Genomic DNA, 27,969 nt, shown 5'->3' with positions numbered 1-27,969 from the left:
CGGCAATTTTATGAGCTTGAGGGACTGAACAATAATTATGCACGTGTTCTGGGCAATAATATCGGTTAAGGAAACACTTCAGCAACTCATTTCATGGGAAAGACAGCAAGCAGCTCTGTCAAAGAAAACAATTCTGTAAACTAGCGCTCGAGCGATAGGCTTAGCGTTTTCAACGAGTCTCATGCCAGACACTTGCTGGGTTGTCGAGTGCACAAACCCGGCGTGGGATGTTGCACATGCTGTACTGGTGTGGCACACACAGTCAAGTTAAAAAAAATACGTTATCAGTGAACCATCACTCAATTCTTGCTGAGTGAGACGAGCCTGCAGTCTGCTAACAGCACGACATTAGCGCTGTAAACATTAGAGTCGCAATTGCCACCCTACGACTGATTCAACAGTTTCGGCGCTGTTTTAATCTACTGGTATGTATATGCAAGGTTTTTGCCATTGGCTGACGAAAGCGTTACCACATGCATTGCAGAAATAGCTGTATGGTTGGCTGGGGCCAAACAAAAAGAGGAATGTCGGCACAAAGTCCATTGGAACAAATCACACAAGACCAAAGCGACACACTTGTGGTGTCGCATTATACAGAACTCCGAGTTATTTTTTCTTCCAGGCAAATAAAGCTTTACACACCTGACATAACGTGTTGCGCCTACTCCCCTTCTGCACCCACGTACCATGCCATATGCTACATCTCAAGAGAAAAACAAAATTTGCCCTGTAGTGCACTCGCAGTACGCGAGCAGAACTTTTGAAGGTTATTTGTCCAGCATGATGAGCTTCTTGTAGTGCCCGCTTTTCAATGAAATCAAGCCCATGTATGCGCATGGTAACAGCGTCATTCGCGCCAAGACTCGAAACAACACGAGAGTTTATCCAAGAAACAATTCCTGTCCCAATGCATTTGACAGTCGCACAACTTCACTAGTTGGATCAAAGTACTGGCCAAGCTGTTCAAGAAGAAATGCTGGCACATCTATAAAATCTTGGTTCCATGACGTCGTATCTGGCATGTTGCCTTTGCGTTGTGGAGATGTATTTGCATGAGGCTCACCCTACAAGCGACAGTCAGAAAAGGACATGACACTCCTGCACTCCACAACGCACAAAGGTGCTACGGCAGGTTTCATTGACTCTCCGACACGTCACAGAGAAGGCTTCTCAATCAGAATGTCAAGAAACATGGGGTTATTGCTCCAAGATATACCACAGTGCGACAGTCACAATGCTTACGGGCAAAGGCTCATCACAAGACCGATCGAGTATGTGCACCCTTGCACTAGGGCTAACTGGGTAGTGGTCCACCAAGCGCGAGAACGTTAAGTCACAGGAGCAAAGGTCCCATGTAACCAACTCGCTGTGGGCCTCTGAGCATCTCCCACGGCTAAGCCATGAAGCGCTCAGCAGAGGAGAGCTTAAGTGGAGAAGGCGCCTGGAAGCCTCCACACAGGAAGGCAATCAGGGCACATCCCAGTGACGTGTGCTCACTTGGTAACTTGACGCCGAAAGGGCGAAGCACGGTTTACGTGGGAAATTAGCTCCGGCGCACTAGCCATGTCCGCCGTGTTGCCACTGGGGCGACTGTTCCCGGAGACTGAGCTAAGCACCACACACGAGCTGGGGAGATGAGGTGTGGGAAGGCAGCTTGATCCCCACAGCGTCAGTAAATGAAAGTAGTGTTATTGCTACACGTGAGCAAATACACGTGTGCTAAAGAAGGGACAACAAAAAACTGCTTCGACAACACAGATGATGACAAGAAAAAGGACACAGGGATGCCGCGAGAGACTGCTTGTAGAGGCGAGAAAGGGGTGGGCACATGTACCTGTGGGCATCTTGCCCGTCAAATTTAGTTGGCCACTAGAGGGGTCAATTAGTGGAAAAACGTCCATTGTTATAACCGGGTTCCACAAAAACAAAACAAAAAAAGCAGAGGGGACAAACATTCAAACATTTTAACCAGACAGAAGTATAGTCACACCCACGTTTAGCATTACTTTCATCGCATTTCTTGCATATTCGAAATCATAAAAAGCATACAGCTGCAGAATAGATTAATTTTCAATTCTTGAGTGGGTTTTATCAAGTTTACAGAATATGGACTCCATGCAAATACTCACTACAGAACATTACAAACGAGAACATGAACTATTTCATGTCTAGCAGGCTTGAAAAGCACCTATCCAGGCACTTGAATATTATGCCTGGTGCAACACACTGTGCAAAACCATGAAAGGAGTGAAACCACCACATACGACATACTCGCACCGAGCAAGTACACACAACTGTCTACCGTCCCACTCGTTTTACTAAAACATTTTGAGCCTGTTATTCAAACTTGCAACAGAATTGCAATCAAAGTTTCAAGATGCGTGCGACACATTTTAAATACCATTACTTTCATCAATGCACTTGCTGTTTACGCACTTTCTTTGCGTACACAATTGTGTACACAGCATCTTAAGGGTTAAGGACAGACTAAGGGCGGTCCCGACTATAGTTTTCAGCTAAGTTTTTATCTGAAGTGGGAAAATGTCTTTGTAGAAAAGAATCAACCTTCGTTTTGCGAAATTTTGCGAAACTTTGGTTTTTGAGCAACTGCCTCTTGACTGACCCGGAAATTAGAGGAGTTTTTCTTTTTGCCCATTTTAGCTGATGCGCTGAAGCTGAAAAATATGTCTGACAAATCTTCAAAAAGTTTCTCACAAACTAAAAAAAAAGAAGTATAACTACACCACGCCTTTATTTCATTATAAAATCCGAAGAATGCCAAATTTGCAAAAATAGCAAAAGTTTGAACATCTTGGAGACGTTTAAAAAAAAATTAACAATAATCAATTTTTATGAAAATTGTTTAGAATATCCACCCAGGACTGGTAAATCTAGTACTGCAAAAACTTATTGCATGAATTTGTTTTAACCCTTTGCGGTCCAATGTCGGGCAGGGCCCGACAACGCAACACGACCGTAGCGGTCCGCTGTCGGGCTCCGCCTGACAATGGTGTTCGAGGGTTAAATTTCGCGGTTTTTCTCACTGCGATTCGTGCGCATTCTTTGTACACATGATGCGCCATCTCTTGAGGGATAGTTAAACTTTGTTTGTTGAAGTTTACTTCTCTTTTCATTAGGGTGCAGCACAATGTTCAGCACGGCTTCTGGATACCAGAGCGTTCTCACTTGCGCGCGCAACCGCACATTCGCGCGGTTCGCCGAGAAGCATGACCACATTTTCACCGCGTGCGTTTTACGGTGGTGTATTTAATGAAAGCTTCTAGGGGTTTCCATTGTCAATAGCTTTATTTTGAGGTGCATATAGGTGCAGAATCGTGGTGAGAAAGAACAGCGACACCTGCAGTACCGCCGCAACCTCATCCTACAGCTGGTGGGTGACGTGAGGGCTAGAGCCAAAAAGCGAGGCCCGTCTGCGCGGAAGGAGTGCGAGGAAAGGCTAGATGGGAGGAGCCATTTCATCTACAAGCTCCCAGGCCGAAGCAGCAAGGACTGTGCTGCTTGTAGCGATCGAAAAACAAATGGAGGCAGGAGGGAAACTGTTTTTCTGCAAAACCTGCAGCAACAACCCTGGCCTGCCCCCAGGAGAATGCTTTGAGCGGTATCACACGCTGCTAAAATATCTCAAATATCAAAGTTGCCTACAGAATGCAAGAGAAAAAATATCCTGCGAGTTTTTCTTCCACAGTTGGTGGTTTTGTTAGCGGCGCCACAAACTGGCAAAATAGTTTCGGACCGGAACAGCCAGAAAGTAGGTAAAAGTTTCGGACCGCAAAGGGTTAAGTGATAAAATTGTGCCTATTTTAAGACCCATGTGTGGACATTCTAACGATGTGTCACATTCTTAATAAGATAAAAATCACACTCATATTTAATTATGAACTCTTTTTGTTGTAGTAAAGAGTTACTCATATTGTGTCTTTTTTGCCTTTTTTTTTAACCATGAAATGAGTTGAGCTTAAGTTTTCAGGGCTCCTGCATCCATATTCCTACTATGGTACGTTGAGGTAGCAAGCACGTGAGAGCATGTACAGCTAGTCAAGGGAACCTATTTCTGGCATTAATCTCTAATTTCATCTGTTATATGAAAGGCTCTTTGTGTACATGAGCGATGCACCAGCCTAGTGGGAAGGCAGGATGACGCCACTGCAGTGGATGAGCCAGCTTGGTATGTTCAGATGAGGACAGTCGCAAAATAGCTCCCAAATATTTTTCATTTTCTCTTAATCTTTTATGACGCCGGGAATAGAGAAAAAAGTTATTATCCAAAAAAACGTATTATACAGAATCGTATCAACGAGATTTCACAGTAATGAGCTCTGTGAACTTACGAGTGTGTTCTATGGTAAAATAAACTGCTTACTAATATGTTCCCCCTCCATGCCACATTATCAGCTATAACAATTAAATCTGGCAACTGGGTGTCAGCGTCGAACAGAAAAGGATAACAAAATCAAAAAACAAGGAAAAAAAAAACGCAAGCAGCTTTGCTGCACCTGCCTTAGTCGCACCTCTATGGTCTCCCTACAACTCCTGCAACATCCGCAAAAGGGTGGAAGGAAGACAGGAGATGGGTGCGTAAGGTCAGCGATGCGACGAAGGCGTGCCGGCACGTGCAGGGTGCCTGGCACAAAAGCGGATCTGATGTAGCCCTGTTTCCAAGAGCAGGGCTTGCTCTGTGCACCCCAACTGTTGTGTATATACTTGTTACCACAGTGCGAGACTAGCAATTTGCAAATTTGCAAATTTGCATACGACAGTTTTCAAACCTTAGCAATACAGAAGCTAATAAGTGCAGCTTAATTAATGAACCTATCAGTAGTTATTTCTCGATTTTACTGCCACAAGTAATCTGTTGTTGGAAAGAAAAAGAAAGCAACTTTAACTGCACTAGACGTCAAGACTCATCCTCAATAATGGCAAAAACAATAGCACTGCATTCCAAGAAAAAAAGAAAACAGAAAATAGCTCACCAATGAGCATAGGGAACGATGGACCATTCTCCCTGATGTAAGACGCCAGTTTCTCCATGCAGGCATCTTCATCCACACCACCTTCGTTCCAAAGAACCACTATAAAGACAAGGCAACATGCTCCTTAGCGGGCTATGTAGATTATTGAAGTTATATTGTTTTGATGCAAAAAAAGCCTAGGACACCAACTGAGGAGTTACGAGGTGAATGGCACAATGTGTACTACAATTTGACCAGAGAAGTCCACACTAACAAACCGGCAATCAGTTCTAACAGCAACTTCATTTTCAGGTTGAGCTATATATATATATACATAATCAACATCCTTCTATACCTCAGTTGTCCAGCAGAAATGTGTAAAGAACATGCTGACAGAAAGCACAGCAAAAAACACATGAACACACAAGTACTACTGCAGCCAGTGAAGTCAAAGAAGGCTATCAAAGCGGTACTGATATATTTTGAAGTTGTAGAACCTCTACATACTTCCCACATTTCAAAGGATCCGACTTGGCATGTATGAAATTTGGGAAACACTGATAAGGTACTTTAATCTTGATACGAAAGTTGTCTCGAAATAATGGATCTGGCTTTGTCGACATCGTGATGTCACAACACAAAGCAAATTTGCCAACGTCGTGTGGCAATGAGGCTTGGTTTGACAGTGTTGCTCATGATAAAATTCAAATAAACAAGAGAAGCGCACGTGCTTATTCTGGTTACTCTTGCGTGTGGTAGCTGCAGTGACAAGAACATTGCTGAGCAAACCGTTGTATCGCGATGTCACGCTTCAACTTCCTGGACACTGAAACTGGTTCACAGAAACAAGTATGTAATACTATAGTAAATTATTTAGGGTGCTTTGGTGTTTGCAAGTAGTTTTTCTAAGGCTTAGAGTGTTTGGGCTGTTACTTAACACAAGTAATACAGTTTAAAGCTATTTTTCTTAAAGTGGTCCGAGCCACCTCTTGGGCTTGGTGGAAACGCAAAGCCCACGGATAGCATACGCTGCCGTGAACATCTCAAGCCAAATTTTGCAGTTGTGCGCAGCGCAGAGGTCGCAAGCGAAGCGCGCAGTCACCTTTCTCTCAAACATTCTCTTTTCAACAGACGCGTTTCTCCTCACTCTTCTTGGGGTGCTATATTTAGTCATATAGCAGATTCCCATATGCAACTGCTATTGGCCAATAGTCACCATCAATCAAGAAGGGTGTTTAAATCAATGCACTTCTTACTGTAACTGTGTGTACTTATTGACACAGTTTAATAAACGGGCTGAAGTAAGCGAAAATCTGCATTTTGAATTTTGACAGAATTAAGCACTTCCGAAAGTAGGACTATCATACTAGTATATCATCTGCTAATGCTCGGCCGCGCCCACCCGCATAGGAATAAAATTTTAGCCACACTACTTATTAATGTCATTACCGTCGGGCCTCGCTAATTTCTCTGTTTTGAACACTCAACTAGCCTCAAACCACGCAAAACTTAAGTCATACCAGACGTACACTGATTGATTCTGGGGTTTTACGTGCCAAAACCAGTTCTGATTAGGAGGCACGCCGTAGTGGAGGGCTCCGGATTAATTTTGACCACCTGGGGTTCTTTAACATGCACTACAACGCAAGCACACTGAGCGTTTTTGCATTTCGCCTTTATCGAAATGCGGCCGCCGCGGCCGGGATTCGATCCCGCGATCTCGTGCTCAGCAGCGCAACGCCTTATCTGACTAAGCCACCGTGGCGGGTACCAGACGTACACTTGCCAGTGCACACTTGCTCCTGGCTAGATGCCTTGGCAGACTTCGCTTTGCATTGAGCTATTGCGAAAAATGCACAATTTGGATGTAGCTACTATCTGATGGTCAAGCTATCCACACCACATAGCTCGACCAGAGTGGGGCACAAGCGCAAGCGCACACTCCAGCCCTATCATGCACTAAGCCACTACAGTTGCATGTAGCTGCGTCTGCAGCCTAGCAAAGATCCTGCAGCCGCCGCGGGGTGCCATGACGAGTGCGCTCGATGAGCTCCTGCGGCTTGCTAAGGACAACAGCGTGCTCTGTGATTGGTATCTGTGGGTGACGTGAATTAAAGACTGAGCGCAAACATCTGACGAACAGGTTGTCTGCTTCCCCAGTTGCACACCTTCGAGGTGTGTTGCCATCATGGTCAAACCTCATAATGTTAAGAATCCTTTCAAAGCGAGTCTGGATACGGCATCCATCGCTAAGCCAATGTGCACGCTGCCGACATACTCGCATGAGCGAAAATGAAGACGTTTGTTCGATCCTTGAAAATTGTGTAGATAAGTGCGAAAGGAAATGTGCTACTCATGTTTGAGAATCTGTGCAAGAATAGCCACGCGGAGCTATCTGGTACATTGTAGCACAGCAAAGCGATAAGACACCATGAACTCAACTGTAAGCTGAGGAAAGCCTCCGAGTTTGGCGCGTCTAGGCGCCAAAATTAGAAGTAGTGGTGTCTATGTGAACAACCATGGCGCGCCACTGTGACGTCCACTGGGCGGAGTGTTGTGGGCACCACCCTCATAGCCTTTGCAAAGCAAGGCATTGAAGAAGGACCTGGAGCACCGTGAAGGGGATCACAGGCGATATTTGATTGCCAATAACTCCGCTTCTGCAGAACGTGCTCAAGTACTTTTTGCGGCGAAGTATTTCTGAAATAGCTTGTTTTAACATCAAATGCATTTCCCGATTTCTATATAAAGTGGTTCAGGACCCTTTAACCCCTTAATTGCCGTGACAAAGTTAAAAGAATTGATGAAAAATGCGGACTTTTTTTTAAATGCATTTGTATGGCCTTTTCTTTTTCCTAAAAGATATACCAGTAATGTCTCTAGTGTTTTTACTGCTATTGCATAAAAAACATAGCAAAAGACATTGCGTATTATTTATGTGTCAAAATTACAAGGTAGTGCAACCTCTATCGTGACGAGTTAACTCGTCGTCGCAGTTAAGGGGTCAAAGGACTGCTCTAAGAAATTTATAGGTCTTGCTTATGCGGGGTCATCAATTTTCTGAAGATGCTTAAATATTCCTGATAAAGGAACGGAACATGTGCCACAAGTGGCAACCAAATTCACAACCTCTGTACAATACCTAAGAAAGTCAATAGAGGGACCATCTCCACACATACTTTCACTTTCTTTTTATGGTCTTTATAAAAAGGTAAAGACTAGTTGGCCGCTGTCTGCAATGGGCAGCTGGCTTTTATTTTTTAGAATAGGGTGTACATGGGGCACCAAACTTAGCAGGAAGATATGAGCCTATGGCAGCACCGTGCAGGCATGAGAAGCACTGCCTTCATGACATTTTTTTGTGTCAGCTATAATCAGACATGCTGTGACGACAAATTTGCGCACACATACCAAAATTGATTGGATTATGAGTTCTCATGCTTTTGAAGGTACTGCAAGGTGCGCAAAGTTCAGTATAATTAATTAAAAATGGATAAGCCGGGCAGCTGCTGGTGTGCAATATCTCAAATATTTCTCCACAACTCGTGCTGCACCCAGCACATTGACAGATGATGCAATGTGGGCTGCATCCAGAGCACGCTTTGTGCCTGCATAATGCACATGGCTCGCAGTTCAAGCCATGTATGTACTCATGTTCCCACCAAGTTTTGCCCCCCCCCCCCCCTTTTGTACACATGTATATCACTTATGACTTGAGAATGTTAACCAACACTGTTTAAGGGGCACTAAAGGAAAATATTCGGTCAAGCTATTTAGAGAGATTATTAGTCTAGAAGTCTATCATCATTTCTTGTGTGCCAATACAGTCAACGCTAGATTTTTCGGACTCCCGAGGAACAGCAAACACGTTAGAAAAATCAGGCAATCTGAAATTAAAAAAAAGAAAAATCCATGCCTTCAACTGCCCTCAAGGCTCAAATTACAATCACGTCTGAAATAGCTTTAATCTAAAGGCCTCCTAGTACAATTATTAGGCATCTCAGTGCTAGTAGTGTGACAGGAGACTGCGGGTGTGCGTGTGTATAATTAAGGAAAATATAATGTCCTGTGACAGTGGCCCCTTTGCACTCTTGGTAAGCTTCGCCAAATTAGTGTGTATGCTTGACCGCGTAACAGCACTGTATTGCGGCGAAGCCGACTTACGGGAACCGGCTCTATGCAACGCTTTAGACTTTTGTTGTGCTTTCTGTGCTTCGACATCAGCGAGGATGAAGAAGGCGGAGTCAGCACCATTGCTGACAGCGACAAATCCTTTAAATGAAAAACATGGCACCAAACAGGAAGGAGGAAACGACAGCGAACATCGAAGCATCTAAACCTAACGACAGCACAAGATGACTACTACGGCTGCCAGCAGATCAGCGTGCCAGAACCGTGGTTCAAGGCTACAAGATAATCAAAATGGTGGCAGTAGTGGCTACAATTAATGCCATTTCAGAATTGTTGTCACGGCAAAAAGTCAGAAAAATCAGACAGTGAAGGTTTTCAGGGACCGCAACTTCAGATGTCCTTATACACATTGGCTCTATGGGGTGCATGGCAGTGCTGCGAAGGCATCTGAATTATCAGGCATGTCTGAAAAATAAGCCGTTCAAAAAGTCGGTCATTGACTGTATATTACTATGTTGTGTAGAAAATTGCCGCCTAAAAATTGTTGCTTCACAATTTGAACTACCCGCACCAAAAGGGATGAATTGACGTATTTCCACAAGACCTCCCTCTTATGCCGTGCTCTCTGCATCAGCCAGTGCCCAGTTCACATGAGAGGTACCATAGTCCACAACAGGTGGTGCCATTCCGATTTCCGACTTTTGTAATTTTCTCACTTACAAAAACTCTCTTCTCACTACGAATGATGAATTCATTATTACAGAAGCTTAAGCTTTTAATATAGCTTTACTTAATATTTTCCTTTAGCGTCCGTCCCTTTAAGAGACATGGTAGGGCAAACCAACAAAAAGAAATGATTGTTATAGGCTTTATCACCACATGGACGGGTGCTCCGAACCATTTAAAGGGACTAACAACCCAGGGTTCGTACAGGTTTCCAAGAAAAACATTCAAGGACTTTTCAAGGACCTTTCAAAAAATTTAAATATTTAATACGGTAGTTCACACACGTTACACTTTATTGTACAGAACAAAGGACAGTGATTTGACTTAGTGCACGTACAGTTTCATTCGACTAGATGAAATTCTGAAGCTCAGGCAGGTCTTTCAGTTTCTTTTCTATTTGCGTCTTAATCCTGAGTTCTTCAGCCTTCGCTTTTGCGGTCTTTGCGATGTCGAAGGTCTTTCTGCAGGTTGTGCATTTCGCGCGGTGGGGGTCCGATGTATCCAGCGCAACCCAAAGTTTGTAATCGTCGTTGCTGAGTCAGGCGCTTTGGAATTTACATTTCCCAGGCATTATTCTGAACCATGCCCACCACAACCGAAATGGGGGAAAAAGCAAACAAAGCGTCGACGGCACCAGAGTGCGCACGCAGATAAGCAAAGCACAATGTGGCCAACAGACAACGCTCAGGCTATGAGGCTGTACCTGTTTTAGTGGGTTGCCAATAAATCCAGCCCAAGGTGAACCCCCCAAAGAAGTGAAATACTACCAAATTCAACTGTTAAGATTCATGTAACTGCTTTTTCGTTACAAATAAGCATGATGGCATGATTTGTATTTTTTCCGAGGAGGTCGAGACATTCTGGCCTTATTGTGGCCAGCAACTTATGGCTTTTGGCCAACCCCGAAGTCGAAGCAAGCCAGAGGGTAAAAAACAAAGAAAAAAAAGTACGCGGCGGACGCGCACTCGCTTCTTCCTCGAGCAGGAAGTTTGACTTCGCGGTCCCGGCGTTGCGGAAAGCAATTAAGTTTGCCAGGACCACCCTCAACCTCCATATAATGCGAGTCGCACTGTCGGACCCCGTGAAAACCCCAAGAATTCAAGGGTTCTCAAGGACGGAAAAGAAATTCCAGGACTTTCAAGGCCTTGAAAAACGCAACTTTCAATTTCAAGGGTTTTCAAGGGTTTTCAAGGACCTGTGCGCACCCTGCAACCCATTTTCAAGCATTTCCCTTTTCTTGGTGCAATGAAAGCCTACTATCTGAAGCTTCTATAACCACAACAGTTCATCCGGGGAATGTGGAAATTTTTGAAGCGTGATTTTTCGATCAGCGGAATTTCTTCTACTTACTGTGTACAGACGCAGGCAACAGTGATAAGCGATATCTATGGCGACAGAAACTGAGCAATTCGAAACACATGCAGATTAGACGGTGAGACTGCAGTCTAAAAATACTGCAACAACTTTTGATTACTGTAGAGATGTCGCGGACACTTTTCTATTTTGCAAAATTTCCTTTCGGCAAAGAAATAAAGCATGGAAGCCTTGACTTCATAGCCCTCGAGACTAGTTTCTGTAACTCAGTGGCACCTCAGAGGCAACCATCGCTGCTCATGTGTCTGAGCAATGGACGAATGGACCAATGGACTGAGTCGACTGAGGCAGGCGGCGGTGCACAATGCACCGCTAGTGTGGTCATCCTGAAAACTCGCAGTCGGCTGGCGTGCACACGCCTGCACGTCATTGCAGTACTGTTGGTGCAGCACAGTGGTTGATTTTGTACTTGCCGAGACGATGCCACTCCCAATTATTGGGTCCACTTCTTGCACGTAGGCAGTGCCACTTTTCTATAAAACTATTTGAAGATTACAAATACACAAGATAAATAGAGATAACTTATAATAATAAAAAATTGAAATTTGTTTGACTTCATAGATGTAGCATTTGAGACCAACTGAACCGTGTACATTTATTTAGAAATAGACACGGTTTTCAAGGCCTGATGACATGTTTCGCCGCAGAATGTCATCCCCCTGTCATTTTTGCGCAAGTTTCAGTGATTTAAAAATAATTCCTTATTTAAGGGATAAAATTATGCTTGTTCCTATCATTGTGAGTCTCAATCTTTCCATCGGCACTATAACCTCAAGACACATTCTGGATGGTTGTTGGTCCCTTTAAGGACAGCACAAAGAGCCGCGCTTTCTGGTATTTAAGGAGAGACACGGCCTATGAAAGTGAACTTTTTAACCGCTGGCTCAATTTTAATGATTTATGTACAAGTGTTACTAACAGGCAGAACACCAGAAAAACTTTTTTTCTTGTTGTGTTTCAATGTTGAGTACAGAGTTTCAGGCTAAACATTGTTAGCCAACACTGAAAGACAGGCAGCAAGCGTCATTTGCTGGATTTGAGCAGGAGCACAGGACAAGCAGGAAGTTTGACACGCAACTCGCTTTTTGAAAACACAGTTAGAGGAGAAAGACCAGTGCAAGACCACAAGGCAATGTAGAGCAAATGCAATGTGTATAGCTATGTTTCCCATTTGACGAAAACTTTCTGGCTAAATGTTGTCGGCCAACACTGAATGACCAGCAGCCAGCGTCAGTTTCTGGAATTGAGCAGGAACTTATATAAAACTGTCTGTACAAGTTCAAAACAAAGCCATACGTGGCTTGGGGTGAAGCTTGCTCCTAGAGTTCTGCCTGGTATTGCCCACCTATGAAAGTTCCTGCATAACATTTTTTTTTTTTTCTTTTCACTTAACATTATTCTCTGTGTATTTGGCACATACTTATGAAAAATAGAACATTTCCTTCAGGTATTTTTATATCTCGTCTTTAAAGGGTTAAAATAAAAATTGAATGGCATGTTTCGAGCAATGGTATTAGGCTGAGTGGCGAATTTTATTATATGTAGAATAATTTGTCAAAGAATTATGGCCCTTCAAAAGTTCAATTGACTACATTTGAAAACTACCATGCGGGAATGACAAGAAAGTTTAGCATTTTTGTGCTTTCTATATTATTAGGAAGGCCCAAACTATACTTACTGTGAAGCCTTCCTTTTTTTTATATTTCAGTAGTTATCAGAGAAATTGGCACTGCTACAATTGCACTTACCCCTTGAGCTAAAAATTTACTTCTATAAGAAGGAATATAAAACTTAAAATTCAGAGTCCACCATTAACATTCTGCATAAAGTTTAACCCCACAGAAAACTCTCCAAAAGTAAGTCTGTGCAAGACAATGTAAAAATGATAGTTTTTGAAAACTCACACATTGCTAAAAAGTACAAAATGAGAAATATGCCTTCAAATATTCACAATTGTGCCATTTCATTTGTACTTCACATGTGGCCTCTAAAGCTCTTATGAAATTTAGGCGGGGCCTTCTTGTATTTGCGTTCTTCTGTGAGAAAGGCTTTGATCTTCCATCATTTTTTTACCACTTTTTCACACTGCAATATTCGCTGCTGCCCTGGATGCACATTCCTTGATGCTCTTTTCTAAATGGTATGCCATGCACATGCCACTAACAGTGCTCAACTTCTCAAGCATTCCATGAATCCCTTTTGTCCAGCATTATTTATACAACTGCCAGGGCTGCAGCCATTTGAAACACCAGAGCTTGCCAAACAGAAACGTCCAGTATTGGGGAAGAAGACGCTACATCAGTCTCTCACGGTGGCCTTGAAAGCTCGGAGCATGAGTCACTTCCGCAGGCGTTTGCTCACCCGCCGCAGGGTGTGCCCTTGAAGCTTCGTGAAAAGATTCCACTTTCCAAAGTTGTGACGTGTGTGGAACTTCAGGGTCATTTTGCAAATGCAATTGTGCACACTATAAATGGCAAAGTGATCGTAGAGCCTAAAATGCACCAAAAACAGTGGTTGAGAACAGTTCGAATGCACAAAGCTGCAGGTGATGCGCACATGCGCAGGTCTCGTGTGGCGGTGAATTGAACCAATAGTGCCTTGAGTTCTGCTTCCTTTGCAGTTACTACCAAAAATTTTTTGCTTTGGCTTCATTCACCAGCCTTTGCACACATCCTATTCCACCCTGGATGCCCCTGCTCGAGCTTACAGAGAGAGGAAAATGACCTTTACAATGCTGGTACAGTGAAATGCTGATAACTTGAAATGCTCTGTTGATCCCGACAAAGTCCATATATTTGAACAGAGGAAAACTTCCGCGAATTTGAACTCCAAAAACGGCGCAACGGTTATTTGAACAAAATTTCTCCTCCAATTGACCGCTTTACGGACAAACCTGAGCCAAAGGTAAAGGTTCGATACGTCGCTAGCTACCACAGTGTCGCGTGCAGTAAAAACAATGAGGAAAGATGCGCGGGAATGAGAGACGCAACCAGAGCAAGCAGAGCAGCGCATGCCCTCCTTTCCCATCAGGCTTAAAAGGTGCCTATTGTGCCCCAACAGGCCAAAATGCATGCAAAGTGGACAATAATAAAAAAAAAAACAGCACAAAATGCTGTTTTGAGCACATTTTGCATTGAACCAGATGTATCCTCTCATCTGCCTTGATAAGAAGCAGGCTGACAAATCAGAAATCGAGAAATCTAGAGCATGTAGAGAAACTTTGTGGAGACTCCAAACATTGGGGTGGAAAGGAATATAGAGTAGTATGTGTAAGCACACCTTCTTTTGCTCTTGGGAACCCAAGATACGTGCTGGCAAGAATTGTCACGCAAACTGGAGCCAGGCACCTGGCACTGGCTTATCATACACTGCATCTGCCTTTTAGTCATTGTGTTTTCACTTGACTGGAGCCCACAATATGGGCAATGTCTCATTGACAATAAATCGGTAGGCAGTTTGTGCTCTGTAATCCTTGCCTGGTGTGTCATATCCTGGTTACAGTTTTACTCAGTCACTCAGCGCATTACAAGATGACTGAATATCTTGCAAGTGTTTCCCAAATTTCATACTTGCTGAGTGCTATCCTTGTACATCCGAGGAGATTCCACAGCTTTAACATATGTGCAATTACTGCTTCAATATTTGCAAGTAAAAAGACTTCCATTAAACATTGCATATCTTACTTTGGTGACCCCTGTCTCCTGAAAGCCAGTCTCGAAGTGCCCAAAGAGTCTCTTCTGTCACAAGCTTTGGGAATCTGCAAACAACAGGGGGCTCTCAGTTTACATTCTCTGTATGCACGCCAACCTCTTGGACGAGAGGTACTTTATAAGAGTATGCAACAAAAATTGGTTGAGAGTGCAGTCATTCATATATTTACCGATGTTTCAAAAAACCGATCAGCAGGTCATTTCCCCGGTTGCTCACGATTTGTGCCGTCTCCCTGTGGGCAGAGCGGATTAGTTCAATATTTGTTAAAATTTTCTACCTGTTACGGCAGGCAAGATACTTACTGTGTTGAAATGATTTCATCGCGTGTTCGTCTGTACATAAGAACAGGGCCTCCGTATCTAAGAGAAGTTTAAAACAAAGGCATAAATAAAATGCGCTGGCATTATTTTTTTCTGAAAAGAGACTAAAGAGGTTTTTGTATTTCTTGAAATACCTGTTGAGTTGCTCCAGATTGTTTAAGTTCAGGTACCCTTTGATTGTTCGCCTCACAATAGGCTCTGGAAACAAGCAAAAATAAGCATGACATGTTCGCATACAAAAGTTTCCTAGTGTACTTCTAATATTACGAGCCCAAGATTTTTCTCCTGAAAAAATGGTAGTGGATTCAACTCTATGAACGCTTCAATATGAGCATCACTGAGTAAAAAGCAGTAAGTGAACTAAACTAAGGAAGGCAAGTAAAAAAGGCATTCACATAAGACTTTAGCAACAGATAAAAATGATCTGGCTTTCCTTTTCAGAGAAAAGGAAAGCCTCCAGCATTAAATAAAGAAACAATCAATGCATGACAGATCATAGGTCACTGATCAAGCAAACTGATCAAAACTTCCAATTGGGAAAGTTGAAATGGTACTTAAGGAAAATACAATGGAAGAGCTTAACCCTGTCAGTGTCGGGTTTTTTCGGAGGTGACGCACTGCTAGTGCCGCTTTTTTTCGTTAATATAAGATGAACGCAATGGTTTATTTTTGGTTATGCAAAAGGGAAAAAATGGCATGGACAATGGCAAATGTTCCCTTGGCATGGTCCTCACATTTCTAGCTGACAAAAGGAATAAAATGCGCAGCAGACTCAAAAACACCATCGCTCTCTGTACTTTTTTACGGTGTCCGGGTCAAAACCTGACACAGTTGAAGTTGCCTCTTCCGCGTGCGAATGACAAACTGTCATCTCCCGAGTACGAGCTTGGCTCGTATTCGGAGTCACAAGAGCTGCCGCTCCAATCAACAGTTAAAATCTTCTCTTCAGTCAAAAGGTCCCACACAAGCAGCCATCTCAAAGTGATCATGCGGCCATGCTCAAAGAAGAGTGCTTTCGTTTATTCGAACTCAACCAGACAAAGCAGAGAGCAACAGATTACACAGAAAGCAACTCAAGAAAGAGATACTACAGATGGCAGAGCCGTCCCGCAGAAAGCACATCAAACAAAGAAGGAGCTCTGGAAAGTAGGCAAGCCGTAGTGAAGATAGTGGAAGACTGGAAGAAAAACAAAGACAATTTTCGTATAAACATACGACAGATGGCATTAATACACGAGCCTTACGCTTTCGCGAGAATATTTGCACAAAATATTGTTTTCATAGCAGTGTACAATGTCCGGGAGCCACCCCTCCCGTTTGCCGATGGGTGCACTCCGCACGGTGCAACCACCCCCACATAGGGGCTCGTTACACAGCCGCTAACAAAAAGCCAGGCTGAGCAAACCCATAGAGAGGAGAAAATATGTTTGTAGAAGTATACAATGGATGGCGGAACCTCGTCAGAGCTCGTCAACTTCATGTGACTGCGAACATCCAAGTGGAGAGAGTGGAGAACGTACAAGTACATCCGTGACATGGTGGGACAGAAACGCGGAAACGTACCCGTACGTCAAGACACTGAAGGGGTTAAATTGGGGGTAGGCCGAGCAAGATAATGAGTTTTAGGAAGATGTTTTCAAGAAACTACTTTCATAATAATTAGGCTTCTGCATTAATTAAGTAAATCTAAAAACTCCTTGCGAGATTTTAAACAAAATTTGTAAATATATACTCCAAAATCTAGAAAATTTTACCCATTTCTTTAAACAAAAATGAACCCAAAAATGAACCGACAACTGATAGAGCATAAAAAAAAAAAACATGGTAGAAATCAAAATATTTCCTCCTGTACTGATAGAAACCAGCAAGAGATTGTCACTTTGTCACTTTTTAAACTGCCAGTGTGCATTCTCGACTGTCAATGTTTTTGGCATCCCTCTATATATAGCAGAGAACATACAGAAAGAAAATCCTGTTTAATTAGTATATTCCGCACTGCCTACAGAAGCGCCACAATGACATTACAAAGCTTTACCAGTACATTATTCACTACTACAGTAAAGGGAGTGTGGCGGCACGAGTTTCCAGTTCCGATTCTTAAATTTCAGTTATGTAAACTGGAACACTTAGCAAACTGAAAGTTTTGATACCAAATCGAAGCTGCAATCAATTTCACTCGACACTGGCCCAGACACTAAATTCTTAAGAAATAACGACTATTCTATAACAATCAATTAAAAACAAACAAGAAACTCTAAGGAGCCCATATGAAAGACACTGCAAGATTGCTAGGAATTGCCAGCTCACCCCAGCTAGGAGGCATTTTGGATGCAGCCAGGGGGAGAACGTCGTCAAAGGTAGCATCCAGTATCTGTTTGCAAGAACAACAGCAGCATAGCAATGTGCAACTGATCCACACAAAATTCTAAAAGTAATGCACAATTCTTTATGTAGACTACACTGGACTTCTTTGATTTACAAGTCCCACACAGCCCGGGACACTCACTAACATTTGACATTTGTTTATTTCACCATTATGGCACATCAGTACAGAACAAAAATGTACATAAATGGTGAGATTGCACACGATGGCAGGTTTTGCTTTGGCCATCCCCTTCAGCATGCTCCCCAGCAAAAAAGTGATCGGGCGCGTGTGGCCCAGGTGCCCCGAAGTCATACCGGCCAACCTAGCAACATGCAAATTCAGGAGACCACCGTGCGAGGGCAGGGGGGGATTTCCTGCCCCCCCCCCCCCCCGCCCCCCAAAAAACAATATTTTTTGCCGCCGAGCAAAACGTTCGCATTACATGTGCACGAGGTACAGAATCCATATTTGTCTCCTTTCCGCGAAGTGAGGGAGCACGGAAACTCAGTCGTGTATGATCGTTTTCATTTTTGAAAGTGCCATTGATCGTTCTAACTAAACTTGGGGAAACACAAAGATGGTTCGGCGTTTCGCACTTCACTCGACGACCTGGCAAAGCCAACTGAAGCCTAGTGCACCCACGATCATATAACGACTGGATTGCTAAAAACACGCGAGTCAGCCTGAGATGAGCCAATCCGGAAAATTCAATATGGCCGCGCCCGTTTGTTGCTCACGTTCATGGTGGTGCCGGCGGCCGCTACCTTGATTCAAGATGCATGCTTGTGATTAACTGCTCCTACGCTGCTTTCCCGCATGGTTATATTATAGGGCGTAAAAAAAAAAAACGCTGAGCTGTGGCAGCCACTTTTCGGGAGATTTGAGGTCGCGTCCGTACAATCAGGAGATGTGACCAAAATTCGGGAGGCTCCCGCACAATTCGGGAAAGTTGGCAGGTATGCGAAGTGGTGCTGCTAGCCGAGGGCTCTAGTGCCCATGGAGGCAGTGGTAGAAAGCACACCGTGCAAGACCTCAACGTGCACATTGCCTCTCTTTTCACGTGTTGCGGAAGATTTTCATAGGATGTATTCTAGGCAATTTTTCAGCTCTGCCTTAAATATGTTGGCGCCTCAACCATTTAACACTTTTGTGCAGTTGTTTTTCCTGTACCTTCCTATATCCTTATCCACTGACCTCGAAGTGTAATAGTTCGTACTTATGGTTACCGTATTTTCTCGCATATAACCCGCACCAAAAATTGAAAAAAAAAAAAAAATTGCTTAAAAAGTGGGGGTGCGGGTAATCGGCGAATATTCGCGAAGGGAAGGGGGTCGGCTTCACGGCAACGCGCGGCCTGCCGTGCAGAGTCCGCATTGTCCGCATACCTATCGACATCGACGTGCGTTAAGCCATTAAGAGGCCAACACAGGTTATAGCCAGATCCACATCCATAGTCTGGTTAGACGCTTTTCGCATGGTTTTGCAACGAGTCAGGTGCCATTTCTTGTACGCCCAGTTTTGCACAGTTGGCCAGCCTTGTTTAGGCATCATGAGTGTGTCTCGGCGGCAGTCTTTCATAGTGCTTAAAAAAATGTACCATAAGGAACAGCTTAGATGGTTCCGAAGACAATTACGTCTTTGAGAGCAGCGATGAAGCCTCGGATGGCAGCACTGTATCGGACAGCACTGACAACACTGCGGCGGTCATTTTGAAATAAATGTGTTTTGAAAACGAAATGATGACTTCACGTAGTTGTAACTTTCTAGTCCTATTTTTTCGGATAAGCGTGCGGGTAATATGCGAGGTTATTTTTTTTCCTTTTTCGTGGAGTTCAAAGTTAGGGCTGCAGGTTTATGCAAGGGCGGGTTATACGCACAAAAATACAGTATGTTTATTAATTGATGTTTCTAAACAAATCATGTGTAGATTCTCACACCATTGTCTGTGAACTGGTAACTTATAATAGATGGCAGAGTTTAATTGTTGTCTGCCGAGGCTTTCTTTCCTTTTTTTTTTTTTTTTTTTTGCTCTTTGCAATGCTGTGATCGAGCAAGTGATATGGCAATTTTCACGTTTGTATGCCTATTCTGTAGTGCATGGATGTTCGTGTAATATTTACTAGTATTTCCCATGAATAGTCTTTCCTGTTTTTAGTTTTACGGTGCATGTTTTTGCATTGTGCGAATAATGCTTTTGTTACATGATACTTTATTTGCCTTTTGAATAAGGCTTGTTTTACGTTGATGTAACCTTATTCCCCATTTACCCAATGCCTTCATGAAGCCATGTAAAGTATTAATAAATAATATATTTAAAAAATATAAACTTCAATCTAAGTACTATTGCCACATGTTTCTGCAAGCAGATCATGCTATACATCTTTCTTCACGCCCTATCACTACGGTGAAATGCATAGACGAAAGCAAGCACCGATACCAGCAGGCAATTCATTTAAAGCTTTGAAACTAGCTCACAAAACGATAAACATACATATAAGCCACAAATTGTGAAGTAGAGTGCATTTCCAGCACATGACAAACTCTTGCAGATATATTCCACTCCTAGATGCCAATGTGAATGTAGTGAGAGTATGTGTTTAGCTGGAAAAAAAAATTGAGAATAAATAGGCCCAGCATGCACTTTGCTCCTCGTAGACCGTCAGCCATCATTTTCAAATCAGTAAGGGATCCCATCGCAACACAAAAGCATTTTTTCATGTGATAGCGTCAAATAGCCCTATGAGCAAAAAGGGCGGCGCCATCTGTAGCAGTGAAACGGCACCTAGATTCCCAATGGCTGCAACCTGATTTCTCACATTTCACAACCTCACATTTCATTTGCTTCTATTAACACTACATTACTAAAACCTTTCCAAGAATTCTTGCCTTCAAGTAGGACACATATAAAGGCCCTAGTAGCCCACTTCAGGAAATCCTAGTCTGTTGTACAGTACGCACATTCCTAGTAAACAAGGTTTTTGAAAAAGGAACAGAAAAAACCACTGACCAGCCCCTTGATGTCAGGATAGTTCATGGCTGCCCAGGTGGCACAAAAAGCTCCTATTGACCATGCATACACAATGATGCTATCAGGGGCAAAGCCCAGCCGACGTATAGCAAACTGCATCACAACATCCACAGCATTCTTTTCTTGGTCTGGAAAAGGCACTCCCTGAAAAAGATTGGATATGTTCATTTTCAAGCAGCAATGACACCAAATACTGTATCAAAAAAATTTTGACATTTCTTTCCCTTCCCATGAATGGTTGTTTTATTGTTCAAGAGGAGAAAATTAGAACAACAGGCCATGGGCTTCATGACTGCTTTGTCTGTCAGTGGGCACCTGAATTAATGAGTTCACAGCAATATAATTAACCAACATAACATTTATTTCTGCTCATTTTCCAATCGACAAGTTAGGATATGCACTAAGTAAGCATACTTTCTTCATGAGCTTTCTATTGAGCTGGCAAATATTAAAGGCCAATTAAATTGGATTGGACCTGTATGATGAACATTAGCATGTAGCTGTGCCTATATGCCTATGTGGTTGCCACTGAAAGCATGCATCCTCCTAAATTCAGGGATTTCTTTCTAAACTCGTCCTTTGGAGCAGGCTGGTACAGTTTGTGTAGACTGGCACAAGATAGTGCAATTGGCACAGTACTTTCACAACTGCACACAGTATCATTATGTAGACTACCATCAGAAAGTAGAAATATTTGCCAAGATAACTTATAAATGTACTTTATGCTCATTTCAGTCATTCAATGTCCATCAATGGATGTTTTGTGTGCCTATGCCATGCTGCCTTACGGAATTTGCAAATATCAAACAGCTCATTTCAAACAAATGTTTCAAAAGAAACAAAGCTGCAGCAAAACTGATGGGGGTTTTACATGCCAAACCCACAATCTGACCATGAGGCACACTGTAGTGGGGGACTCCGGATTAATTTTGGCCGCCTGGGGTTCATGAAACATACACCCAATGCATGGTACACAAGCATTTCTGCATTCTGCCCTCATCGAAATGCGTTCACCATGGCCGGGAACCTGTGACCTTGTGCTCAGCAGTGCAATGCCATAGCCACTGAGCTACTGCAGCAGGTGATTCTGCTGTGTGCTCAGATAATTGTTTGGCTGCTCCTACTTATCAGCAAGTCTGAGGATGATGTCGAATCATGGATGTTTTAATTCGGGCACCAGAGGCCTACAAAACCAGCGGTATCCTTTGTATGGTCGTGTTTATTATTTTATTAATTAAATTATAAGGTTTTAGGTGCAAGAACCATGTTATGATTATAAAGTACGCTGTGGTGAGGGACTCCGGATTAATTTTTACACCAGGGGTTCTTTAAAGGGGCCCTGAACAGCCCCTCGAGCTTGGTGAAAAAACACAGTCCGCAGATAGCTTATGCTGCTGTGAACATCTCAGCCAAATTTTGCAGTGGTCCCCGGCTCGTAGATCTCTCAAGCAGAGCGCAAGTCAACTCTCTCTCAAACGCTCTCTTTTCACCTGCTCTTCACTCTTTTCTGGACGCTTTATTTCGTAATACAGCAGATCCCCATATGCGGTTGCTATTGACCAATAGCTGACATTTAAGAAGGATGTTCGGATCAGTGCACTTCTTCCTACAGTTTCTGTGTATATTTATTGACGCAGTTTAATAAACAGGTGGAAGTAAGCGAAAATTTGGTTTCGAATTTCGATAATAATCCCGTATTTCCAAATGAAGTTAATTCCTACGCAGCCACCCGCGTAGGAATTAAACTTTGGCCACCCTGCTTATTGGTGTTGTAGCTGACGGGTCTCGCTAATTTCGACTAGACTTGAACATTTAACTAGCCTCGAATCACTCGAAACGTAAGGTCAGACCAGACGCACACTTGCCAGTGCGCACTCACTCCTGGCCATTCCTGGTTAGACGACTTCGCTTTGTAATGAGCCATTGATACCGCTTCAAAATGCGCAATTCGGATGTGGCTACTATCTAGAGGCCAGTCAGCCTGTAGAGTCTGTAAAGGAGTATGTTTACTTAGGTAAATTACTCACAGCGGATCCTAATCATGCGAAGGACATTTACAGAAGAAAAAAATTGCATTGGAGTGCAGACAGCATACATTACCAAATAATGACTGGGAGCGTACCACTGTCGTTGAAAAGTGTACAATCATTGCATTCGACGAGTGCTAACATATGGGGCAGAAACTTGGAGGTTAACAAAGAAGCTCGAGAACAAGTTAAGGAACAAACAAAGAGCGATGGAATGAAAAATGTTAGGCGGAACGTTAAGAGACAGGAAGAGAGCGCTGTGGATCAGAGCAAACGGGGATAGCCGATATTCTAATTGACATTACTAATTGACATTAATTGACCATGTAATGCATAGGATGGATAACCGGTGGACCATTAGAGTTACAGAATCGATACTAAGAGAAGAGAAGTGCAGTCGAGCACGGCAGAAAACTAGGTGGGGTGATGATGTTAGGAAATTTGCCGGCGCAAGTTGGAATCAGCTAGCGCAGACAGGGGTAATTGGAGATTGCAGGGAGAGGCCTTCGTCCTGCAGTGGACATAAATATAGGCTGATGATTATGACTATCCGTCGGTCAAGCTGGTGCAGGACAAAGCCGGTCTGCACCACGCAGCACAGCCAGACAGGTGCATATGAGCGCGAGCACGTACTCTAGCCCTGTCATGCACAAAGCAAATGCTGCAGTTGCATGAAGCTGAGCCTGCTACGTAGCATAGACACCGTGGCCGCCGCGGGTTGCTGCAACGAGTCCACTGGCTGAACGCACTGCGATTCACTGAGGACTACCACATTTGGCAGCATGTCGTAAGCTCCAAAATCGGAAATAGTGGCGTCTACATGAGCATCCAAATTCAAATTAGAACTGCACGCTACAGTGACATGCAGTAGGCAGAGCGTTGTGGGCACACCTCGCTCCGCCGTAGCCTTTGCAGTGCAAATCATTGAAGGAGCGGAAGCATCACGAACGGTATGTTTGATTGCCAATAACTCCGCTTCTGCTGCACATTTTGAAGAACTTTTTGTGGCAAAGTATTTCTGAAATAGTCTGTTTTAACTTAAACGGATTTCTAAACTTCAATAAAAAGTGGTTCAGGGCCCCTTTAACATGTTCCCAATGCATGGTATACAGCCGTTTTGCATATTGTCCCCATCGAAATGCGGTCATGGCGGCCGGGATTTGATCACGGCCGGACTGAAAAAATGTCCGAATTATTCAAATGTCGAATTATCGAGGGTATCAAAAAAACAAACAAATGCTTACTACGTCAACACTTTTATTTCCTGAATGAATGAGCAAATCCCGTTTCTACTTTGAACAAAAGTAGTGCGGAAGCTGCAATTCTCGTCATCTCATGACTGATTAGTGATCACAGCTGCAAAGGCCTCGCGACTTCCGTCGCAGCACGGCCGCGGCGCGCATCCTTATCCGAGACATTTTTCACTATTGCACACACATCCCGGTTATCCTTTCGCCAGTGAGCTGATGGCCAACAGACTTTCCGTCCATTGTGATGTAGCCGGTGCTCTTCATTCATGACAGCTCCGCACCAAGTCCGAACGAAACTACTATTTGCCGCAACCGCTGCGAATGAAATCACAGCCGCTATTGACGCAATCGTGGACGGCAACCATTTGGTTCTGAAGACACGCGGTTTTGAAGGCCCGCATGCACCGAGTCAAAACAAAACTACCGTTTGCTGCAACAACTGCGGAAGGAACCGCTGTCGCTATCGACGTGATAATGGATGGCGGCTACGCAGCTTTGAAAGCAAGCGGACGACTGCGCACACCGATTCAAAATGAAACTACGTAACCGCTTATAGTGCAGGACCGGATATAGTACGGTCTTTTCAGACTCCCATTAATTTTCCCATAACACTCCATATGGAGTATACGCACACCGCCCACAGTGCAGCCGCGTGAGACGAAGTACCGGTTATAATGCGGCTTCCGCGGGAAAATCTCGCCGACAAGGGCGGTAGCGAGCACGCTTCTCAACAAGGTGCGTGCTCCCGGCCAGCGTATGCATTCTTCAATGCAGCCACACTCTCGTTAATTCGGACTTATTTGGCCGCACATCGGTTAATTCTAACTACTTTCGGAGCTCGGTAAGTGCGGAGCGCCACAAATGTGCAACACAAAAGAGCAAGAATGGCGCTAGCGTCCAACCGAAACGAAGCGGCTTAGTCCGCATCGCCACAGCCATCAGTTGAAATCGTACGTGAATGACAGCAACGCCGGAACACTTCGAGCCTAATTGTGTCTTTAAAGCCTGTATTCTTGCATTTACCGCCACGCATGGCACTGCGTTGGCCGCGGGCTTTCGTAACTGCGTAGTCGTCATCCACGATCGCGTCGATAGCGGCCGCGGTTTTCCCCGCAGCAATTGCGGTGAACAGTAGTTTCGTTTTTAATTGGTACACGCGTCGGCCGCGTGCCTAAAAAACTGCGTAGTCGCCATCGATGATCGCATAGATAGCAACTGCGGTTTCGACTGCAGTTGTTGCAGCGAATGGTAGTTAATTCATCCAGACTTAGTGCATGCGTCGGGCGTGTGCCTTCAGCACCGCAAAGTCGCTGTTCATAATCGCGTCGATAGCGGTCACGGTTTTTTCCGCAGCGGTTGCGGCGTTTCGTTTTGACTCGGTGCAAAGCTGCCGAACTTGAAGAGCACCGGCTACATCGCGATAGTACAAAGCGCGTCTGCATGCTTGGTCTACATGTTTTGCATACATGCAGGGCTTGAAAATCGTTGTTTTGGTTATAGTGCGGTACCGCTTATAGTGCAGATATTCGTGACTCCGGCGACTTACGTTATAAGCGGTCTATACTGTACTGTTTGCCGCAACCACTGTGGACGAAACCATGCTGGCTATCGACACGATCATGGATGGCGACCCGGTAACTATGAAGCACACGTCTAACGCGGTGTTATGCATGGCGGTAAACACAAGAATAAAGGCTTCACAAATAGGCACAAAGTGTTCGGCGTTGCCGTTATTCATGTCCAATTTCCGCTGATGATTATGGTGACGTGGACTTTGCTGCTTCATTTAGGTTGGATGGTAGCACCGTGTTTGCTCCTTGGCATTGCATATTTGCAGCGTTCCGCGCTCGTTGAGCTCCGGTAGTTGTCCGAATTAACTGATGTGCGGCCAAATATGTCCGAATTAACGAGAGTTTGATTGCATTAAGTAATGCATATGCTTGCCGGGACCAGAGGACAAGTTCGAATTATCCAGTTTTCCAAATTAATGAAGGTTGAATTAACAAGGTTTTACTGCATAGCCTGTTATTGTAACCACGATCATATATTCAACAAAAAGCATTATAAAGCTTTCAAAAAAAGGGACTTTTTTTCATGATAAGAAAGAGTTCAGCAGGCCTCCAAATGCGTCTGCTAATGCATCAATGTTGCAATAAAATAAATAAAATAAAAACATTGTAGGTGACAATCGATCAATCAGCTGCTTACTGTGCTCCCAGCAAAGCCAGGATGGTTCCAGCCCAGCACAGAGTACCCAGCCTCAATGGGGGTTGTTGCAATGCCATACTCGTAAAAGCCAGCATTGCCTTCACAGCACACAACCTGTAATGAAGAGCAGTAGCAATAAACAGGATGTTAGGTGACAAATAAAGCTGCCAAGCATCAAAATTACTCATAAAGGCATGAAATGGCAGCAAGAGAACAAACTGACAAGGCCATATAGGCAACATAATTTTAATCTTTGTGCACACAGTATAATGCCACAAAAAATGTTTAAAAAATTGTAGGGTTTTAATGCCGAAATCACGATTTCATTCTGAGGCACGTCATAGTGAGGGACTTTGGATTAATTTGGCCATCTGGTGTCAAATTAATTTAGCAAGTACCTAAATTTAAGTACACCAGCGTTTTAACAAATTTTCCCCTTTGCCACCAAGTCTGACAATGGCAAAGCAGAACTAACAGTGCTGGAACAATTTAGCAAGTTAAAAGGTACAAAAAAAAAAAACAAGTGAAAGAAACATGCCACCAGGTGACACAATGTAGGTCATGAGGTACTATTATTGTTCTGATAAGCTGCAGAGTTCAGGAATCGATAATAGTTGCTTTTTTAGTTGTCAAATTAACGTACTTATACTAATGATTGGCACTTGTACTACATTGTTCTGGTCACACAACAGCCTGCCAATCCATTTCACAACCAAAATTAAACATATCTGTGTTTGACATGCAGGTAGGTAACCTCTCATTCGACTAGGGTGGTATCTGTAATTCGGGGTTTCAACCAAAGGCCCTGGCTCGCACTACTTTTCGGGAGTCTGAAACAGCAATTTTTATTCCAATACAAGCTCTTTGTATGCTACACACTCTCATCTTAGCCACGAACTAGCACATAACAGGCACATAACTAATATGGAACTATACCAGAATGTTTCCATTTGCATAGACATTGGAATTTCTCCTGTCCACAAACACAGAGTCAATCTCATTCCCATCACGGGTGAGCAACTTGTGACGCAGGGCATTATGCTGAAACAGACGCAAGGGTCATATTAATTAAATGGAAGTCAAAGGAAGCTGCATGCAGTAAAAAATGTACAGAACACACAGGTAGTTTAAATGCTTACCTCTTCAATCAGTCTTGCTCTACCCTGAATGAGCATAGGTGCTACAATAAATGGAGTATTATACATTAAAATCACTCATTTCTTCCGTCATGAAGAAGCACCAACATAGCTTTCGAGATACGTAGTACATGCCATACAGCATACAGAAAATACTGGGCGTTCAAAAAGACTGCCAAAGATTCTTAATGATATGCAGCATATGCAGAATTTACTTGTTTGGCAACATAATATTCATTCCAGCAGACACCACAAGTTTGCTGATAATCAGTGATAAGCAATTAACTTTAGAGGACATGCTGTATTTACAACATTGAATACAGCCACTGCTCAAAGCATGTGCACAATATAAGAAAACAAGGAATCTTGATACAAACACCAATTATGAGATATCAGTGCTTGAAATTTGTGGCGAGCACATTAGTGTTCCATTTATTATTACTGTTTCTTGAAGAGCATCCAATGCATGCTTAGGGATCAATATCTCAGAACTAGTGCTTGTTGCAGGATTCCTAGCAAATGAACCTGTGTTCAGCAACTGCTTCTTTTTTAATTCGACAACTACAACCTGCCCGCTTAAGTTAATATTAAAAACAAATTCGTTGCCGTGGCATTTTGAATTAGCTTATAACTAAATATCAGCCAACGTGTGGCTGAATAAACTGATTCCCTCTACTACATGGTTTTTCAGAATTTTTGGTAGCCTTTGCAGCAACACTAGGT

The 27,969-nt window shown here is 43.4% G+C and overlaps 1 protein-coding gene across 3 annotated transcripts in view; it reads right to left on the bottom strand.

Moving 5' to 3' along the window:
* The window catches only part of LOC119436629 (phosphatidylserine lipase ABHD16A-like), a 90,495-nt gene that overhangs the window by 31,077 nt on the left and 31,449 nt on the right, over nt 1-27,969 (bottom strand). For all 3 annotated transcript variants that reach the window (XM_037703551.2, XM_037703549.2, XM_037703550.2), the window contains exons 9-18: nt 27,250-27,290; nt 27,047-27,151; nt 26,111-26,224; nt 20,605-20,769; nt 17,540-17,603; nt 15,367-15,430; nt 15,215-15,271; nt 15,082-15,144; nt 14,885-14,958; nt 4,992-5,090 (exon numbers count right to left, since the gene is read on the bottom strand). In XM_037703551.2, coding sequence (XP_037559479.1) covers nt 4,992-5,090; nt 14,885-14,958; nt 15,082-15,144; nt 15,215-15,271; nt 15,367-15,430; nt 17,540-17,603; nt 20,605-20,769; nt 26,111-26,224; nt 27,047-27,151; nt 27,250-27,290 — 846 coding nt within the window. The remainder of the gene's footprint in view (nt 1-4,991; nt 5,091-14,884; nt 14,959-15,081; nt 15,145-15,214; nt 15,272-15,366; nt 15,431-17,539; nt 17,604-20,604; nt 20,770-26,110; nt 26,225-27,046; nt 27,152-27,249; nt 27,291-27,969) is intronic.

The sequence above is a fragment of the Dermacentor silvarum genome, chromosome 1, assembly GCF_013339745.2.
Source record: "Dermacentor silvarum isolate Dsil-2018 chromosome 1, BIME_Dsil_1.4, whole genome shotgun sequence".
Taxonomy (NCBI): Eukaryota; Metazoa; Arthropoda; class Arachnida; order Ixodida; family Ixodidae; genus Dermacentor; species Dermacentor silvarum.
This window is presented reverse-complemented; position numbering and strand designations above follow the sequence as displayed.